This window comes from Rhamphochromis longiceps, linkage group LG10 (genome assembly GCF_057381845.1).
Source record: "Rhamphochromis longiceps isolate RC_006_pf linkage group LG10, R_longiceps_female_GT1.1, whole genome shotgun sequence".
NCBI classification, from domain to species: domain Eukaryota; kingdom Metazoa; phylum Chordata; class Actinopteri; order Cichliformes; family Cichlidae; genus Rhamphochromis; species Rhamphochromis longiceps.
This window is the reverse complement of record NC_140566.1, coordinates 32,055,743-32,076,042: the sequence shown is the minus strand read 5'-3', so window position 1 is coordinate 32,076,042 and position 20,300 is coordinate 32,055,743. Positions and strand designations below refer to the sequence as shown.

At 39.3% G+C, this 20,300-nt stretch overlaps 1 protein-coding gene and 1 long non-coding RNA gene across 2 annotated transcripts in view; one reads left to right on the top strand and one right to left on the bottom strand.

Moving 5' to 3' along the window:
* Window positions 1–20,300, bottom strand: part of LOC146661223 (uncharacterized) — a 513,791-nt gene that overhangs the window by 251,067 nt on the left and 242,424 nt on the right. The gene's annotated exons all lie outside the window — the stretch shown is intronic.
* Window positions 12,522–20,300, top strand: part of LOC146661224 (polypeptide N-acetylgalactosaminyltransferase 10-like) — a 133,145-nt gene continuing 125,366 nt past the window's right edge. The window contains exon 1 of the mRNA XM_085421321.1: window positions 12,522–12,820. Coding sequence (XP_085277447.1) covers window positions 12,662–12,820 — 159 coding nt within the window. The 5' untranslated portion in view covers window positions 12,522–12,661. The remainder of the gene's footprint in view (window positions 12,821–20,300) is intronic.

Sequence of the window (20,300 nt, the reverse complement as noted above, 5' to 3'; positions counted from 1 at the left end):
GAAGATCAGTGCTAAAAGTTATCAAAAAAAACAACTGCAAAGCATGTCTGTTTCTATTACCAGCTTTGGAGAAATTCTGACTTCTTCCTGTTTTTGTGGCTATACTCTAGAGATGCCAGTGTCGACTTGCCAGTTAGTCAGCAGGCCCATCACTTCAATACATCAGCAGCTATGGGACGGATTAAGATTAAATGCTTATGCCCAATTACAGTGTCTACTTTGGTACCCAGACTCTTGACCTTCCAACGGCTTAAAATAATTCAATTTTGTCAAAGGCTCCAACAACCCATGGTGTCCTTTGATACTAATGCCATAATGCACTGGGTTATTAAAATATAGAGATGGATGTCACTCCCACTTCATCATATTGTTAAGGACCCCTTTATTAAATTTAAATCTACCAGGTAAGATAAAGGATGTGTTTTTAATGAGGGCATTTTAAAGTAGACTATGATCTTTAACCTAAAAAAAGAGTAAAAAGCAAGTAAAGAAAACTCCACTAATCAGTGTGTGAAAACTAAACAAACGGAGTGTCGAATCTGAACTCTGGGTGACAATGTTGTAAATTTCTCAGCCAGGAAACCAAAGTGTTGGACTTTGCCTCTCAAAGCCTGAGCCATGAAATAATTGCCAGAAAAAAAAGTAAATACCAGCTACATCTGACATTGTTTGTGCATTTTGTTTAATAATGTAGTGTGCAATTTATATGCTGATGATACAGAAGGCTCAAACACTCACAAAAACTCATGTAGATGATACACTTACAGGGTTAATTTCCAAATTTAGCTGTTTTCAGTCCCATTACCACAGATGTATAAAATCAAGCACCATTTAAGAGCTCACTTTATTTGAGCACGCTACTGTAATATGATGCCCCCATTACTAAAGTCATTTTGTGAAATTTTGCTAAATCCAACAAGGTTAAAAGCCATTGATGACTTTACTGACACAATGTACAGCTTATCACTATATCCAACAATAACAAAGCCAAGCAGAATAACTTCACATAGCGCCACTATTATTGACAACATTTTTACTAATGTCATGGATTTCCAAATTAATAGTGGTCTGCTTGTCTGTGATATAACTGACCACTTACCAGTTTTTACTTTGTGTGACTGTGATTTAAAAAAAATAGATACCAAGATCATGATAGCAAAGCGAACAATAAATGAAGAAGCAATTCATGCCTTCAATTTCGATTTAGCACAACAAGATTGGAGTTCGGTGTATGAAGAGTCAGATGTGGACAAGGCTTATGATAATTTTCTAGATATTTTTACTATGTGGTACAATAAACATTGTCCTGTAAACGAACACATGACAAAGAAAAAAAAGATAAAAAGTCCTTGGCTCACAAAAGGAATTATTAATGCTTGCAAAAAGAAAAACAATCTGTATAAACAGTTTATCAAAGTAAAAACAAAAGAAGTGGAACAAAGATATAAAGCATATAGAAATAAATTGACTGATATTATAAGAACGAGCAAACAACTTTATTATAGAAGAAGATTATATGAAAATAAAAACAATATAAAAGGAACTTGGGATGTGTTAAACAACTTAATTAAACAAGGATCTTCTGGAACATCATATCCTGAATATTTTACTGACGCAAATGGTGAAAATCACAACATGAGTAATATTGTCGATGGGTTCAATAAATTCTTCATAAATGTTGGCCCTGAACTAGCAGCGGACATCCCGTGTCATAAAAATGAAAATATCAGTAATATAAAATCAAATCCCTTTTCACTGTTCCTCTCAGCTACAAATGAGCAAGAAGTAATAAATATCACATTAAAATGTAAAAGTAAGTCTTCAATGGATTATCATGACATAAATATGTCTGTAGTTAAACAGGTTATTCTGAATATTGCTAGTCCCTTAACATATATCTGTAATTTATCATTTCAGTCCGGTTGTTTTCCAAAAAAAATGAAAATTGCGAAAGTAATACCACTATATAAAAGTAATGACAAACACAGTTTTACCAATTATAGGCCGATTTCTCTACTGCCTCAATTCTCAAAAATTCTAGAAAAACTTTTTAATTCAAGATTAGAAAAATTCCTTGAAAAACATCAAATAATAAATGTTGGTCAGTATGGTTTCAGAACGCAAAGAACCACTTCAATGGCGATAATTGAGGCAGTAGAAGAAATTACTGATACACTGGATAAAAATAAATATGCAGTTGGTATTTTTGTTGACCTCAAAAAGGCCTTCGACACAATCAATCACTCAATTTTACTGGATAAATTGGAAAGATATGGTATTCGAGGGAAAGCTGGTAACTGGTTAAAAAGTTACCTAACAGGTCGGGAACAATATGTTAGCATAGGGCATTACCATTCAGAGAAACTTGGTATTACATGTGGTGTTCCCCAAGGGTCAGTGTTGGGACCAAAACTTTTCAATGTATACATAAATGATATTTTTGATGTTTCTCAAGTACTTAAACTCATACTGTTCGCAGATGACACCAACATATTTTTCAGTAGCGATGATTATACTGATCTTGTAATGACTGTAAACAGGGAGCTAAAATTAATAAAAAAATGGATGGACATAAATAAATTATCATTAAATATAAATAAAACTAAAGCAATGTTTTTTGGTAATTTAAAATATAATATAGAATTACCAATTATCATTGAAGGTGTACCAATTGATAATGTGAGTGAAAACAAATTTTTGGGAGTTATAATTGATAACAAAATTTCATGGAAACCCCACGTCAGACACATAAAAACCAAAATTTCCAGAAGCCTCGCAGTTTTGAACAAAGTGAAACAATTCCTTGATAAAGATGCACTTCGTACTCTGTACTGTACCCTGGTTCTTCCATATCTTACATATTGTGTGGAAGTGTGGGGAAATACATATAAAAATACAACTAATCCATTAGTCACAGTACAGAAACGAGCACTGCGTATTATTCACAAGGCTGGTTATCTAGATCATACTCACAAATTCTTTCTTCAGGCAAAGTTACTTAAATTCCAGGATCTGGTTAATTACAATACATCCATAATTTTGTATAAAGCTTTTACTAAACTTTTACCGGCAAATTTACAAACTAGATTTGAAATTCGAGAAAAGGTTTATAATGTGAGAGGCTTTGGAGAATTCAAATTACCCAGAACTCGAACAACCCGTAAAGGCTTTTGTGTGTCTGTATGTGGTGTGAAAATCTGGAACAGTCTGAGTTTACAATTGAAACAATGCAAAAATATTCATAGATTTAAATTTCTCTACAAACAGTTGGTCTGGTCACAGTATACTCAATGATGGGTTTTAGTGTGCTCTGTAATGTCTGTCCTCTTACCATTGCTGGTATGGATTCCAAAATAAAAAATAAAAAATAAAGTGTGCGTATGTATGTACATATATGTACTTGTGTGTGTAGATATATATGTATGTATATGTATGTGTGTCTGTTACTTGTAGTTATTACTGCCTGTTACCTGTGGTAATGCAATTTATAATTTATATATTCTGTATTCAGTTATGAAGGCTCTAATTGTTGGTTGCGAGCTGCCGCTTAGATGCTTGTATCTGCCCGGGGCTGTTGATGGGTCTGTATGCAATGATGGGCGTAGCTGCGGGAAGTTTATTGTTTTTTTTTGTTGATGAGTGAGTATAGGGGTGGGATTTAATAAGTTTTCTTCGTCCCACTCCTTTTTCAGGCAAGTTTTGTTTTTTGTTTTGTGTATTTTATGTTCAATATAGGTATTTGTTGTGCCTGAAAATGAATAAATAAATGAAATGAATGAATGAATGAAATTTCCTAAAATCCTAGCTATTCCACAGTTGACTTTAAGTGGTTTTACTGCAAAGTGGGAATGTTATGAGTTATGATGATCTGCCATTTTAATGTGCAGAAAGAAGTCTCCCACTGCTGCCAGTGCTCCTCTAGCAAGAATATGTATACATATAAAACCATCCAACATATTTATGCAGCACTGCTGCCTCTAGATAAAAGATTTCCCAGTTCATCCAAATGGGTCTTTTCTGGGCTTTTTAATATCCTCCCAGGCTACCCCACCTCTCACCCTCTGACAGCTGGGACAGGCTCCGCCACCATTAACTGGCTAAGCAGGAAAATAGATGGATGATGTCATTAAAAATGGCCAAAAATTCAAATATCGAGGTCAGTGTTTGTCCAGATAATGAGCCTAAAGCTCAAACTGTTCTAAACATTCTGTTCATGGCTTGATTTTAAATTATTGGTTGTGTTTACTGTTAATGAGAGCAGCAATTCCTAATATGGTCATCTTAAGCACACGGCTCTGGCTTTGAGCTCACGTTTGTTGGAAAACCCAAATAAATATAGATTCCTTCCCTCGTGCAGAAACAACACACAGACAAGCAGTTGTTACAATTAAAATTATATGAACATAAAAGTGACAAATCACATTAAGTCTAACAAATCAATACGTTTAATGGGCATAAACTAGAACTAAGTCCACAGTCATGTACCTGCAAAGGCAGCAACACTCACTCTTTTTTGAACTTAAAAGCCTTACAAATATGAACAACAGTATAACAACATAAATCCAGTAATCACATCACAGTTATTTCATTATCTGGTTATTATTTATCACAAACACTGTTCAGTTATCTGCACACTTGCACTACAATCAGCTTACAGGAAGGAGGAAAACGATGGCGTGGTCTGCAGCTGCTGACATTAGTTTTATTTTTATTGCATCACAGGACAAGAACATGATGGCAAAATACAAACTGTAAAAGAAAGATGTGCTCCCTAAGTCTAAGGTTTTGTTTGTTTAATGATCTCAGACCACGTTAGAGAGTAATGCAAACATAATGTAATGAATTAATTTCCCCAGGATGTAATTAAATAATAATATAGTACTTCATTGCTTTTTCAACAAGGTAACATGTAAAACAATATATATATATTGAGAAACAACCCCTGGGTCACAGCCTACGTGTGGTGCTTGCACATGAGCCTGAAATGATTTCATTTCTTTCCGATGAATCAGCTCTGTCTCCAGCTAGTACAGTCTAGGAGTCATTAGGGATGATCTAACGTCAGATCAAATTTTATTTAGCACTGAAGAAGAGTGATATCACTGTGTAGTTTGTCATGTAGGATGGCCGGGGCCTGCAGGATACAATTCATCTTAACAAACATGTCGCTGGGACTTTATGTCTTTAAGGGGAAAAGCTGACAGGGTTGATTAAAGGATTGCTTTGTATTTTCTTCCCGAGTCTTTCTTAAAGCAGCACTCCCATGCAGTTTTCTGTTGCTGTATTTGTCCATACTGGGCGTGACATGATTGCTTCCTAATGCATCTCTTGTACAACTGATAGATATGTGCAAATTTGCATCCTAACAGTTAACAAGACTTAAACACAGCAGTCATATTATCAAATGTTTAAATAAAACAAGAATTGTGCGCTACAGGCCATGTTACGGCAATGCCCACACCTGTTTTATGAGGAGATTTGCTATTTGTTAATCAGTCACAATGTTGTGCACTTCGCACATCAGTATCAGCTTATTGTTATCCACATAAATCCAAAATGTTACCCAACCCAACATCTATTGGGGCCGTAAAAGAGTACGTCTTTCCACATCAGATCACAATATATGCTTTCCAAAATGCCTAATTAAATTAATCTTTATTATCTAAAGCTTATATATTATTTTAAAACATCCTATAGTGGTGGAAGGATGTAATCTTTATATAATATAGAAATTAATCTATTCAGAGATTGGGTTCAGTACTGTCTGACAGCATGCTGTATGGCTGTGCATGTTTCAAAGAATTCTCTGATAGTAGGTCATCCTTCATATTTTCCTTTTTGTTCAAGCCTGTTGTGGTGTCAGCCACACCCTGTGGTCTGGTGTCACATTGAGTTTTGCCAAGTTTTTTTTTTTTAAATCCTTAACTGTGCTGGTCACATGCAGAGACAGACAAGCAGCAGTGGTGTGGTGCTAACACTGATGCAACAAACACTGAATAAGAGAAAGTCAGCAGGCATACAACAGGGCATCTCAAATTAAACTGAAAGCACCTTCTTTCCCCTTCCTCTAGACCATCGTATTGCCATACTGTATAGTATGTAGGAAACGGATATAATGCGTTCCAATGCATAGTACAAACTCAACTCTGAAAAAGCTGTAACACTGTGTAACATGTAAAGAAAAAACACAATGCCATGAACTGCAAACTTTATAAACCTATATTTTATTCACAACAGAACAAAGAAGACATACCAAATGTCTAAAATAAGAAAATGCAGCATTTAAAAAATATATATTAGCTCATTTTGAACTTGATGACAGCAACATTTGTTAAAGATGTTGGGACGGGGCCATGTTTACTTCTGTGTAGTATACCCTCTTCTTTCAACAGTCTGTCAGAATAATGTTCTGAAATATGTCCATCAAATTGAAAATGAGCCAATATTTTTCTTAAATGGTAAATTTTTTTGTTCAGTTCAAATATTTTCTAATCTTTTCTTTCCTATATTCTGTGGTGAATAAAATACAGGATTGTAGATTTACCTGCTTAATCACAAACACAGACTGTATATAAAGAATGGACGTAGGCACCACAGCATTACCCACTGGTTAACTGGCTCCAAATTCTGAAGTACCAGTGTTGCTGTTCATGTTTGTTTTTTGGGCCCAAAACTCAATATATTTGCAGGAGAGGATTAAGGCTTAAATAATCAACTTAGGCTAGCTAGCTTATAGGGGTGGTGGGGGGGGATCGATGCAGCATAGTATCACGATATTTTGTGTGCCAATGTTGTATCGATACAGGGACAGCAAATATTCACCAGATAAATATTTTATTAAATAAATTAAAATTCTCTAGATGGTGGTTCATGAGGTGAGCCCTCATGTTCTTAGTATTTCCAAAGATAAGGTTTGCCAAGCAAACTTAAAGTTAATCAGCTCAACCAAAAGAAAAAAACAAAAACACAAAAACACATCCCACACTGGACACACTCAGGTTCACAAATCTGCCTTCTAATTCAGAGCAAACAGTAAAGTAAGTAAACCTCCTTACATCTATTAAATACATACATTGGTAAATGGCCTGTATTTGTATAGTGCTTTACACTACATTCAGTCATCCACCCATTCACACACTGGTGATGGCAAGCTATATTATAGCCACAGCTGCCCTGGGGTGCACTGACAGAGGCGAGGCTGCCAGACACTGGCACCACCGGGCCCACCACTAGTAGGCAACAGGTGAAGTGTCTTGCCCAAGGACACAACAACCGAGACTGTCAGAGCCGGGACTTGAACCGGCAACCTTCCGATTACACGACGAACTGCCAACTCTTGAGCCACGATCGCCCCATTGTTCACATTTTTGAACAATGGTGACTTCCTGGTGATTGTACTGAGGGGGAGGCCCACTTATGGTCAATTTTGATAGCAAGGGATTGCACAGATCGCCTGATGGGAGGCAACCTTTCAGAAAACAGTTGCACTCAGACTTGGAAAGACTGCAATCACTCAGAGAAACTGTTGCATGTTGACCGATAATTGCTATCTAATTTATGAATACAGATGGCTTGCCAACATGTTGCCATCAATCTGAATGAGTCTGTCAATGAGGACAACTCGAGAGGATTCGACTCAACTAGCTGCCTGCTGGTTGTATTCTGGTTATATTTCTGTACAGCAGGAAGGTTGCTGTGAAGTTCTGTTAAATGTCATTTTCTTTGTAGACAGCAGCAGTGTGATTTTTGATAATTTATCACAGTGAATTGCTGTATTATCAGAAACAGATTGCATGTAATTGCCAACTTCACCCTATTCACTCTCAGATTGATAGCACCAGCCATAAGTGATGGCATAACATTTATAGCAGGTTTTACAGAGTTGCCATGTTTGACAGTCAAGATAACTTTATCTTATCAGATAAAACAGATACTGACAAAGTTTAACTGTGACGACCTTGAAAAAAGGAGATAAACTGTGATAGATGTGCAATACTCATCATAAATGGAAAAACACAATAATATTGTCTTGTGAGTGAGGTATTATGATAATATCGTATTGTGGGGTGTCTGGTGATTTCTGCCTCAACTAGCCTGGTTAGCAAAGTACATCCATGACTCTTTGGATGAATCTATACTCCATAACACACAAATAGTATAGGAGTATTTCCCTCTTAAAAATGGAGCACAGGCTTCTCGGACAGTCTACTGATCCAATTAGCAGCAAGAATATTCTTATTATTGTTATATATAAAAAAAATTTGTTCAGTTCAAATATTCAGCCACTAGCTGTCTCATTATGCTAATGCCATCTGTTTCTGTGCTTGACTGTTAGTCAAAGTGGCCATCCCCCTAATAATGCAAACCTTTATACTTCATCGAAAAATAAATAAAATAAAATAAAACTGGTTAATTATTCAAAGGTTCAGACTTTGCACAGATTTCATGGATGGAGAAGTTTGCACTTCAGACCAAAACTACATTTTTGCCCCTGTGCTGTAAATTGGCTTATTTTTGCTGTAAAGATGAGCATTTTAACACGGCAGTTTGAAGAATGACTCACAGTCAAATTCAACATGTTCTTGGGACGCCTGGTTTCATAAGACTAAGAGGATGGTGGGAAAAACTGTTGAAAGAGGCTTTGCAAACTAGTCCTGATGCCACAAGTCTCAAGCTAAAGGCAGTGACAGAGATATAGGACAAGAGGATGAATGATCAAACCCAAAAGAAAATCCTTGTTTCCTGTTTGTTCACACATAAATAACGACTGAAAAGGTATTGAATGGTGGGACGTGAACAGCTCCCAGACATTCCTCAAGTAATTCCAGCTTGCAGCTTGAACTTTTGCATCAGCCCTAACCAAGCCCAGTGTACCCAGAATAAAAGCTACAGGCCACAAATCAATTTTCTCGTAGCAAGTTGCTTTGCAGGGCATTATGGGTTTCCAGATGACTGGAGACAAGGAGTTAGTCAGAAGCTGTTTTAATGCAGATGAGGTGGGAAAGTTGTTGATTTTTTCTTTCTGTTTGTCAATTTGCCACAAGACTGACAAAATATGTGATATACTGGTGGGTCAGGAAGTTCATTCATTACTTGTTGTAGGTACATGTCCACCGGGGAGAAGATAATTATTATACTGTGTTTATTTCATGCCCAAACATCCAACTAGGCCAACTCATACAGAATTGATGTTAATTAGCTGCAGCTGACTTAGTCGTCATTTATGGCTGGTAAAATCAATGGCAGTATAGCTGATTAATTTCACCTTGGACAGCTCATTAATACACTCTTATAATTAATGATATTCTGTGCATATGGCTTTGCCTTTAGAAGCTCGCACTATGAAAACTCATGTGACAGTCTCTTCTCTGCTAACAACAATTATTTCAAAACTACACTCACACATGCCCACAGCAGACTACAATACACAACTAATGCTTAAAAAATAAGTGTGCTGGCTGCTTCTGTCTCCATTACAGGCACGGTTGCTTAATTTCTTCCACCACTGGCTCTACCTCAGCTGTATTAAAGGGGCTAAAGGTTGATTTGGACCATGCTGGATCAGTAAATACTAGGGGTGGGTTTTAATAATCGATTCATCGATTAAAATCAATTCTGGCTTGGATAACGTGATATCGATTCATTAAAATCCTGAATCGATTTTTTTATATAAATGTATTTTGCCCAAAATTCCAGAATCTCAGGTGAAACGTCACAAAATTTCAACAACCACCAAACATTTAAAACAGTAAATGAGAGCAGGAACACGGCTTCTGCACAAAAATGTAAACACAAAGCGCGGACCCGCGGATCAGAATCAGCGAGATGTCACCTTTCTCACCTCACGGCACGGACACGGTCGGGGCTGAAAGCCGACAGCTCGCTGATTCTGATGTTTCGGCGGGTCCACGCTTTGTGTTTACGCCCTTTTTGCGCCGATTCTAAAGCTGTTAGTTTTATCTCTCTCCAAACAATATTGACTGAACCAGCAGCAAAAGAAGATCCAAACTAAGCTTCACATAAACATCATCATGGACTCCCTCTTACTTTTGCTGTTTGCTTCCACCACGATAAAAATCACACTTCATGCACAGCTCTCTCTCTCTCTCTCTCTGTACTTCAAGAACAGTTTCCCGTCTATCCCCAAAATCTGTTTTCTGCATTATTCGCTTGCTTGTTACGCACAAGTCTACCGTTATCAGCTTCCTTTTTATAGATACAAAAATATGTCAATGTACTGATCTGAATTATAATATTTCTGACTGTCTGAGGCAAAATTTCCCAGATTCAAATCGAATTGAATCGAATCGTGGATCAAATCGATTCAGGACCTTGTGAATCGATATCGAATCGATTCTCGAAATCAGTGACGATACCCAGCCCTAGTAAATACCTTCTCTCGCTCTCTTTTTTTTTTTACTGCGATGTGCAATAGCTTTCTTTGAAAACTACTCCCAATACATCTTCCAATACAATCGTTACACTGAGATTTTAATTAAAAAAAACACCACTGACAGTATTTTATTAGTGATCTGCAATGATATGATGAAGTTGTGCATGCATAAAATAGAGCACATAAGTCAGTTACTACATGCAGAAGGCCAGGGGTTTTCTTTTCTAACTGTAACATTCGTAATTTGTTAAAAGAAGTTTTGTAAACTGTATTTTTTGTTTGTTTGTTTTTGTATAGTACATACTACATGTTTCACACATCACCGAGATGTAGTGAAGATACCAACTCTGCATCTGTGGCATTGCTCAGTTTAGTAGATATGTTTGCAGTATAGCTGTTTGGGGTGTATTTCTTTACTGTGACATCACTGAAAGCACAGAGGTAATTCCCTCCTGAGTGGCAAAGACAAAATAACCAGCGTCATTCGCAAACACTACTAAAATTGGAAAGTCCTGCCTGTGAAATCGACTGCACAAATATCCATCCATCCATTCTCTTAACCACTTATCCAATTCAGAGTCACAGGAGGGTATCCCAACTGACAGTGCGCAAGAGGTGGGGTACACCCCGAACAGGTTAACAGTCCATCGCAGGGCTAGCACGTAGAGAGAGACAACCACATGCTCTCACATCCACACCTACAGCCAATTTAGAACCAGTTACCTTAACAAGGTTAGGTTGGGATCGTGGCTCAAACATGGAACCTTCTTCATATAATGGTGGAAATGGTGGTGCACATTATCACCTAACTTCATCAGAGTTCCTGGTTCAAATCCTGGCTGGGGCCTTTTGGTGTGGAGTTTGCGTATTCTCCTTTTGCATAGATGAGTAATCTCCAGCTGCTCCAGCTTCTCCCAGTCAGACAAAGTGGTGATTTTACATTTTTCATGGATGTGAGGCAGTTAATTGCCTTAAATCAAGCGGTCTACGCATGGTTAAATGGCTTGTAGTCTAAACTGCTTTGAGTGGTCAGTAAGACTAGAAAGCACTGTACAAATACCAGTCCACTTCCACTACACCTGTGGAAATGCGCTGTGGACTTTACACATCAAACGACTAGCTGTATAGAATTTCTAGAAGCAGCCACCCAATAGCAGGAATCAGCCACCATAACAAGCGACTTCTTATGTAGCCATCAAAGGGAGTATATCCAGTCTTGACTTCCTAATAAAATTAAACCTAAATGTTGTATAATTTCAGTTGTGACATAAAACATAGAATTTTTTTCTTCAGAAGCATGAAATAATTTTAGACAGCTGCATTCACTTCTATTCATTTAAGACGATCTTCTAGGTAACCTACAAACAATTTCAGTACAATGCCACAAATAAGATTAAATGAAATATTACCCAAATTAATGCTGCTTCATAAATTACCAGGGGGCATCAGCTGAGATGAGATCTGGTGATTCAGAAGGTCGCACCATGTGACTCATATGATTTATTTAAATTCATACTAAATCATTAAACGACTTCCCCCCTTCTCTCTGTGGTAGACAAGTAATTATGTCTCAAGCAATGCTGGATTCCCAAGTTCAGGATAATTTTTTGAAAACTTGCCTTTCTGATTATTTAGCTTTCAGCTCATACACACAAATCGGTCAACGAATTCAATATCAAAGCAACTCTAGCAGTCGTACACACAATCAGGTGCTTCAGGGTCAAAGTTCACGACTTTATAATCTCTCAGTTTCACGTGCAGAAGCAACTCGAATATGGCGGGTTTCACATGTGTGCCGACACTTTCAAGCAAAGTTGCAAAAATAAAACTGGACTGATAAGGAGAAGGCAGCGAACGCTCTTAAAGTTTGGCATATTTACGAGGCGTATTTAAAGGCAGCACAGGCCGTCGGCTGTTTAGAGAACTTTCCGGGCTCATAGACGGGATGATGGTGCTGTAGCTTCACTCTGTTGGCTATAAGTACACAACAGAGACTTTTAGTATGAAGAGTAGTCTTAGTTTCTCTTCGGAAAAAAAGAAAGGGAAAAAAAGTCATCTGTTGAGGTTGAACCTCCAGCTTCCCTCCTCCCCCCCCCGCTCTGGTTTAACTCCTCACTCCCCCTAGCGGCGGAGCTCCCAGCCGAAGAGCGTCACAGTGCCGGTGTCGGTCCCCACAGTCGGAGTGAAAGTTGTCTCCGCTCGGAAAAGCGGGGGTTCGGGACTCGCCAGTTCGCACCGCCGTAGATTCACGCGCTTACTCCCGGAGAGATGAGGCGGAAAGAGAAGAGGCTGCTGCAGTTCGCTGGGCTGCTCATAGCGGCTCTTCTTTTTCTCCCAAATGTCGGGTTGTGGTCTTTGTACAAGGACAGAGTCTTCGACAACTCGCCCGACTCAGTGGACGGTCCGGGCGGCATCCCCCAGATACAGGTAAGGGAGGCTCGGCCGTAGCGGCTTCTGTCGCCGTGTGACCGCGGTGGAGGTGTCCGCGAGAAACACTTCAAATGGGAGTTTGTTCGCACTGAGGAGGCGCAGATTCCGCGGAGTACACACTCCACAGTGCCCCTGTTCTCGCTTCGGAAGGTTTAACCCCGATATATCAAGCTTTTAGCTGCATTCCCATGCTGTGCGTGCGTGTAACATGACTTGCCAAGATGGACTGTGTTTTAGCGCTGTCTTAGCAGTGGGAAGACAGCGGTTAGAGCGACTAGGATGAACGGGAAGCCACGTAGCTAACCCCGACCTGAGCGTGGCAGTAAACTTACAATAACACAGACTTCAGGAAGTTGTCAAAAAATGTGAAGCTCGCCGTGCTGCGTTCACAGGGTGACAGACGTCAGATCGCGGTTAAAAAGTGCAGGGAAGGATTACTTTCACGTGATCGTTCCTTTGTATCCAGACTCTGTTCTTTATCACCTACAATGTATCGCTTTATTTAAAGAATATGAAAAGAACCACCTATGTGTAGGCCTACATAAACGCATGTAGCAAAACGAGGCTCTACAGTCTGCTGGCTAGTTTCAACACAGACGCCCAACCTCTTTTCCCCCCACAGCTCAAGGTATCAGCTTCAAACTGCGTGTACTGCCCAAGTAAGCGAATGACAACCAAAGATGTTCAAATCAGAGTGACATAAACCGTGAAACACTCCCGGGCTTGTCATACTGGGAAGCAGATACGTGGTGGCGGTGTTGTGAATCCATTTTTGAGCGCTCTGTAGAGAAATTGTGCCACAATTTGCAAAATGTTACTCATTGCAGAGCTTCTGCAAGTTCTTGTTTGACAAGATTTTCATGGGCAGCCACTCATGAGAAATAAATGAACATCCTTACAGGCTCTCCGGTCAGAAAGTAGTAGACAACTTTCTAGCTCTGTGAAACTTCACATTTTGCCTAAACACAGTTTTTCCCTCAATGCTTTCACATTATGTGTATTATGTGTTCAGTGCGTAGGTTCTCATTGGGCCTTCATCTTAAGGTGATGTTGAAGCAGCTGATAAAGTTGGACTGAGATATTTAGCAGTAGCTGCTATGGTTAGCATCAGCTAAAGTATGAGTAGGAATGTTAGACGCCTGCATGTGTGTAAAAAGAACTTTGCGTTGTTATATCGCAGCATTGTATTTGCTGACACAACCCTTTTTTTGTGCAGTGAGTCATTTCTGTTACATGAAACTGACTGAACCTGATGGGTCACATTTAGAATAGAATAGGACAATAGCTTTTAGTTGTCATTGTACATGTACAACAAAATTGTAGGTGCTTCCTGTGTCTTTGCAGTAGCCTACATAAATGTAGTGTGATGGCACACACCCACATATAGCACTGCTTGAGTGCCATGCCATATAGTAGCTTGTTATGCCCCTCTGCGGCTGCACTGCCAGAGACTTTAGGTGTTGTCTGGGTCTAATTGCTGATTGTCTAGCTGGAAAAGCAGGTCTTTAAACACACCTCGTCAGCTGACACAAAGGCGTGTCTGAGGTTAGCTTGGAGGAGTTGGCACTACTTCTAATCACCGTGCTTTTTTTTTTTTTTTTTTTCTTAAAAAAAAAAAGCTTAGGTTATTACTTAATTTAAAATAAAAGCCAATATTTCATCAAACTCTGTCAGTTTCCACTTTATGTTGCAACTTTGAGCTGTGTTGTAACTGTATCTTTGATTCCTTTGCTCTAAGAGACTATGAGAATTAAACCAACACATTGGTTGTGCAGGCATGCAGTCGTAAAAGACAAGACGCACAGCTCAGGGGGGATGCTCTGGATGCTACGCATTGGTCACATGCTAATTGGCACCTACAGACTAACAATGCACAGCTGTGTGGGGTTCTTCTTGAACATCACTCATCCAGCGTGTGTGGAGACGTTGCTGGGTACTCTGGCTGCCCAGAAAGACGACAAATGAAAGACTGCCAGAATATTCCTAGTGGAGCTCATGCTCAATAACTTGGATATAGATTTCTGAAAGTAATTATTTGGCTTGTATGGAACACCAAACTAGTGTTACATGATATTTGAGATTTTCTCTTACATTGTGCATTTGTATCCTAATGTTGTATGGGTAATGTTGTAAATTTGTAACCACACCCTGAAGGTTCAGCAGCTAACAATGACTAATGATATATTATGATGTACTTGGTTTGAAAAGTGCACTAAACTGGCAACCTGTAGAAGCCAAAATAAAAATCTGTTGACAGATGCCTCCACTTTCAGCCTGTAAATGAACATACAGGTGGGGATAACATGACATTGAATTTGTCTCAACAGCCAACAGAATGTTTCTGCAGTAGGGTAGAAGAGTAAAAAGCTTTTGGAAATAATGTCATCAGATTCAGTTAGCATGGGCTGACATAAGTTAAAAAGGAATGAACAAGTGAGAGGCCCAAGCTGATGCTGGGTAAGTTATGTTGGTCCACTTTCCTTTTTTTTTTCCCCAAGAAAATGAAAGGGCCCAACAAATCAGACCACATTTGGTAGACAATGGCAGCTTCTCTAATTCAAATGAGCCAAAATCTGCTGAATAGAGGCTTTCATGGATGTACGGGCTTGCATGTGTGTTAGTGTGAACTTTGTGGTGGTTGCCGATTGCCAGTTGCCCAGTCTAGCAAACTTGGCTGGAGTGGAGAGGACAGAGAAAAGGCAGCTTTGGTGCATCAGTTAGAACTTCTTTCATATCTCTGAATTAATCAAACCACTTTGCTATTTAGCCCGCAGATGTTAATAAATGCCCCCTCAGAAGTCCACAGTGGTGTCTTCTGTGTCTTGTTGTTATCTGTGAATAACATTGCATTGTGGGAATGATAAAGCCAGCCTATTCTGCACAGATCTCTACGGATTACTTTCCCCCGCTCAAGTTTGTATTTGATATCTTAAATGACAAAGAAATGTTTTGAATGGGGATTAAAGGACATCCGCAAGGCAGGGAAAGCCTGTTACATATTAGCAAGCTGTGTGATAACAGCTGTCAGCCGCCACAGCGGTTTGATAAGGGAGTAGACGGCCTGATCTGAAGAATGAAGCCAACTTATACCATTAATAGAAGAGCATTTAATGGCACAAGAATGCTGCAAGTCATTTAACAAGTTCCGTCTTTAACAAAGACGCCAACTCAACTTTTTCGATGTGGCACCTTCAGTGTAGATGGACATGTTCATCCATGGCACTCTGCACTCTGCTAATATAATTCTGTCTGCATCAGGTGCACGTAGTGTAAGCTGTAATCATGTGCCCGTGCATATGGTCTCTGAATGAGTAGTCCACACTGCTCCAGAAAACACAAGCTGGCTTAGCTCTTCCCCACCGTGACAGTGACAGAAAGGTAATTTGCACATTTCCTGGCTCATATTAAGGACTCGTGTTGAAGCAGAGGTGGCTCAGCTTCCTCCTGCCTGCTCCAGCAGTTCAGGTTAAGTGGAGGTTAGAGAAGATGAGAAGAGAGGGTGGAATTAAAAAAAAAAAAGAGGCTGTGTGGTCTGACCTGCTGCCGGTTGTGCTGAGCAGCTAACTGATTGCATGAGTGGACTGGCTGATAAAAGCATTTATGCTAACTTGCTAAAGCTTTTAATTGTTCTTACACAGTGTTTTGGTATTTTGCTAAAAATGTTTCTTCATAAGCAGAGTTTTGGTCAGGTCTTAACTTCCTCATCAGGAGTGACATCATTGACCTTTCGAACTTAAATACTATTCTTAATGGTCTTGAATATTTTTAAAGCTATTCAAATCAAGTTGCCTGATTTTTTTTTTTTTTTTTTTTTTTTTTTTTAAACATTAATCTCATTTGTAAAGGGGGCCTTTAATGCTCATTTTCAGAACATACTTTTATCCCCCTTTGGCAGGCAGCACTGTGGGCATCCAAGTTTGTGAATACTAACTCGAATGGAGCCACGTAGGAATATTCAAATTGACACCATAGATTTATCCACTAAAAATCTCAGATGAGTTTGAATATGAGTGCCCTTGAGGTCAGGTTTTCTGAGAGTCTTGCCATAACCAAAGAAGGAAGTGACCTAGGATTTTGAAATTGATACCATAGGTGTATCAACTTGAAATGTTGGATGAGATCAAATCTCGGTGATTTTGACTGTAAGGTCAAGTTTTATGAAGATCTCATGAACATGATTACTCAAACGATGCAACTTAGAATTTAGAAATTGATTATCATAGATGCATCAACTTGGAGGCTAAGGGGTAGCCACTATTTTTATCTTTACAGTAGCTTTACTGAAATAGCTTCACATCATTGTGTGGACAAAATAATCTGTATACTCAGGCTTGGTGTAGGCCTTCAGGTCACCCTCTGTCTGTACTGCTCTCCTTCTAAGGCTAGTTTTCCTTTAGCTCGGCTTTCTTCTGATTGGCTTCTGCTAGCTCTGTGCTTGCAGCCAGAGTTGAGTGCCTGAGATGACCAACGTTATTGTCATCATGCTGAGCTGAGATTAGGAAAAAATGTGTAAAGTGATGCATTTAGAGCAGTCTGAATCCTGAGCTTTTGGCTGCGGCCAGCATGATTATGAATCTGAATAAAAGGTCATTTTAAATGAACAATCTCCAAATGTCACCGCTTATAGTTTGAGCAAAAACCAAACACAGGGGACAGCTGTACAGCATCTAGCCTTTATTGGTAAACGTGAGTTGGGGCGATGTGCAAGTGTAAGGCAGGTCTTACAAGTCTATCACAGGGTTAAAAGAGAGAGACGGAGACCAATTCACACCCACTTAACATGTATCTCTGTGGATTGTGGGACAGAGCCGGAGTACCTGGAGAGAACCCACTCGGGCACAGGGAGCACACACAGGAAGCCGTCAGCTTTATGACAGGTTCAGACTCTGCTGTGAGGCAACGCTCCTATTCACTGCACCAACGTGCCGCCCACAATTTTTCAGAAAACCGCTGATGATCATTTTATGACTGGGGCTGCTGCTACCAGATGTGCCCAGCTGTTATGTAACGGATAACTATGTTTGGGCCAAGACTTTCCATTCATTGCACCTTTCGCTGATAGAATCTAAGGATGAATGCAGGTAATTAAAGCTAGCGAACATCGAAGGCCTGCTCGAATATCATTGGTCAATCATGCCGGGACTACAAATGACTAAAAGCAGAAACTGGAAAGCTTTGGCACAAAGTGTCATCCCTTGGCTGCAGATTCCTCGCTGCCACTATATGTTTATAGAGGTGATGATGGAGAGACTCATGCTGTGTTTACTTAGTTTGTTCAACGCCTGGAAACAGCTGGTTAGCAAGAAGAGATGTTCACAAATAGTGTTGCAGTCTGTCAATATTTACTGCCAGTGATAAATGTACTCAGGCCAGGGGAGTGTCATTGATACAGTATATCGGTTGTGTTTTAATGTCACTGGAGATGTGTTACACCTTTGTGCTGCAGGCTACGTCAACATCACCATCGCAGTGCTGCTAAAATTACCAGTACTTGTTTTTTGTCTTACAGTTTTGGTTGTCGATTTTTTTTTTATTTATTTATTATTTTTTTAAAGAAAGTCTTTGAGGTATGTGTGTGCGTTTGCTGATTTTGGCTGATTCGCATTTCTGGTAACATCTTTTTACTTTAACCTCTTTTTGACTGTTTTGCATTGGGAAACCTGATTTATAATATTTCTCGGTGTACTGTGGAAGTTATAGGAGTGACACTTTCATTACACGCATACTACATGTAAATGTAGTGATATGAAAACAGGCTGGGTCTTTTTTTCTTTTTATGTGTTAAAGTGTTGATGAAAAACATGTCATAGCGGCAGTGATTTTTAGGTAGCTCTGCTCTACACACAGCTCTGATTTTATGGCTCTGAAGTGGTTAAAACTTGAATTTTCACCATTGCAGATACTTATTGTTTTGTTTTAGGCACTGATGTGATGTTTGTGAAATTTCATGTGATTTTTCTATTGCATTCCAAAACAGCTGATGGCAGTTTCTTTGTGCCTCCTGACTGTAAACAGAGATATAACATTAAGGTTGAATATGCAGCAATAAGTACTCACCACATCAAGTAGCTCCACATGTTGGACTTTTTAGCCTGGATGCCCTTCCTGATGTAAACTGCAAAGGGATTTGTTTCTCCTTCCTTTGAGCTTTCACTTGTTAGGCGAGTGTGTAAACAACTATGGAGCCACTGATTATGCAGTTATTTAAAATTTTCAATGATCATTAGGACAAATACTGACCTGGAGGAAACTCAAGCCCAGCTGAGCCTAAAACTAGATTGAACTCCACATACTTGTTAGTCGTCCTAGGTCAGGTTCCATTTATACTGGCTCCTGCTAACTGGATGTGATCAGTTCTGATAAGTCCAGAAGATATAGTGTGCACTTGGAAAGAAAGTTGGCCAAGATTCACAACCCTGTCACAGCGAAATGAGAATCATACAGGCTTCTGTACACTGGAGGCTACATTTATGAGCCACACACTATAGGGTGGGTTACTGTTCATTCATCACTGCAGGACCTTGTGCATTTCGCCTCTGACACATGTGCAGTGCGGTACACTCCTTGACTCACACGTACTTGCATATACTGCTTTTACAGTCAGCAGAAGGTCACTCAATGACAGCCTGGTCTTATTAATGAGCAGAGCTCATAGTAAACAAGGACATTTATGTAGAGTGCCTCAGGAAAAGGGGAATCCTAACAGGGGAAAAATATTGCAAGAACATCTTGTTTAAAGTTTTTTTTTTTTTTTAAACTGCAGTTTGTTGAACCACAGCTTACTGGACAAATTACTCGAGCGCACGCTAGTTTCTGTATAAATACCCCCAGTGCTTCAGTCTGATTTTGAATTCCCTGGCTGTCTGCTTGTGATGTATTCCTACCCCACAGTCACAATGCAAATCAGATATTTGTTTGACCCTTCTGTCCTCCAGGCTTCCCACGGGCCTCGAAAAACATTGAAAGTCTGACATTTGTACTTTTGGGGGAAATAAACAAACCTTTGATGCTTTATTTACTTTTTATTAATTCCAAAGAACCATTTACGTGCTGTTATGTAGCTGCGGCTTCACAGACGTATGATTGGACCCAATGAAAGGATTTTAATTGGGAAACTGCATTTTTAACCTACATTGTTATAGACGAGCAAATACTTTAATGGCAGTGTATTGTACGCAGAGACTCTCTGTACATATTAGCATAATGTGGGTGTTACTTATGAAGCCCCTTGAAAAACATAACACGTTAAATAAATGATATCTCCTTTGGCAGCCAAAACTTCTATAGGGAGACGTGTAGAAGTAAGACTTGACATTTTTCTCATCTACAAAACTAAATTCTAGGAACTGGGCCAGCTAGACACAAAGTCATCTAAATGCCCCAGATTCCGATGCCCCGGAACGATCGTCTTCAGGGCCTGGTCCCTGCTTTTCCTCAAACTGTTTGACCTGGAGCTATGTGTCTGTTTCCACTGTTG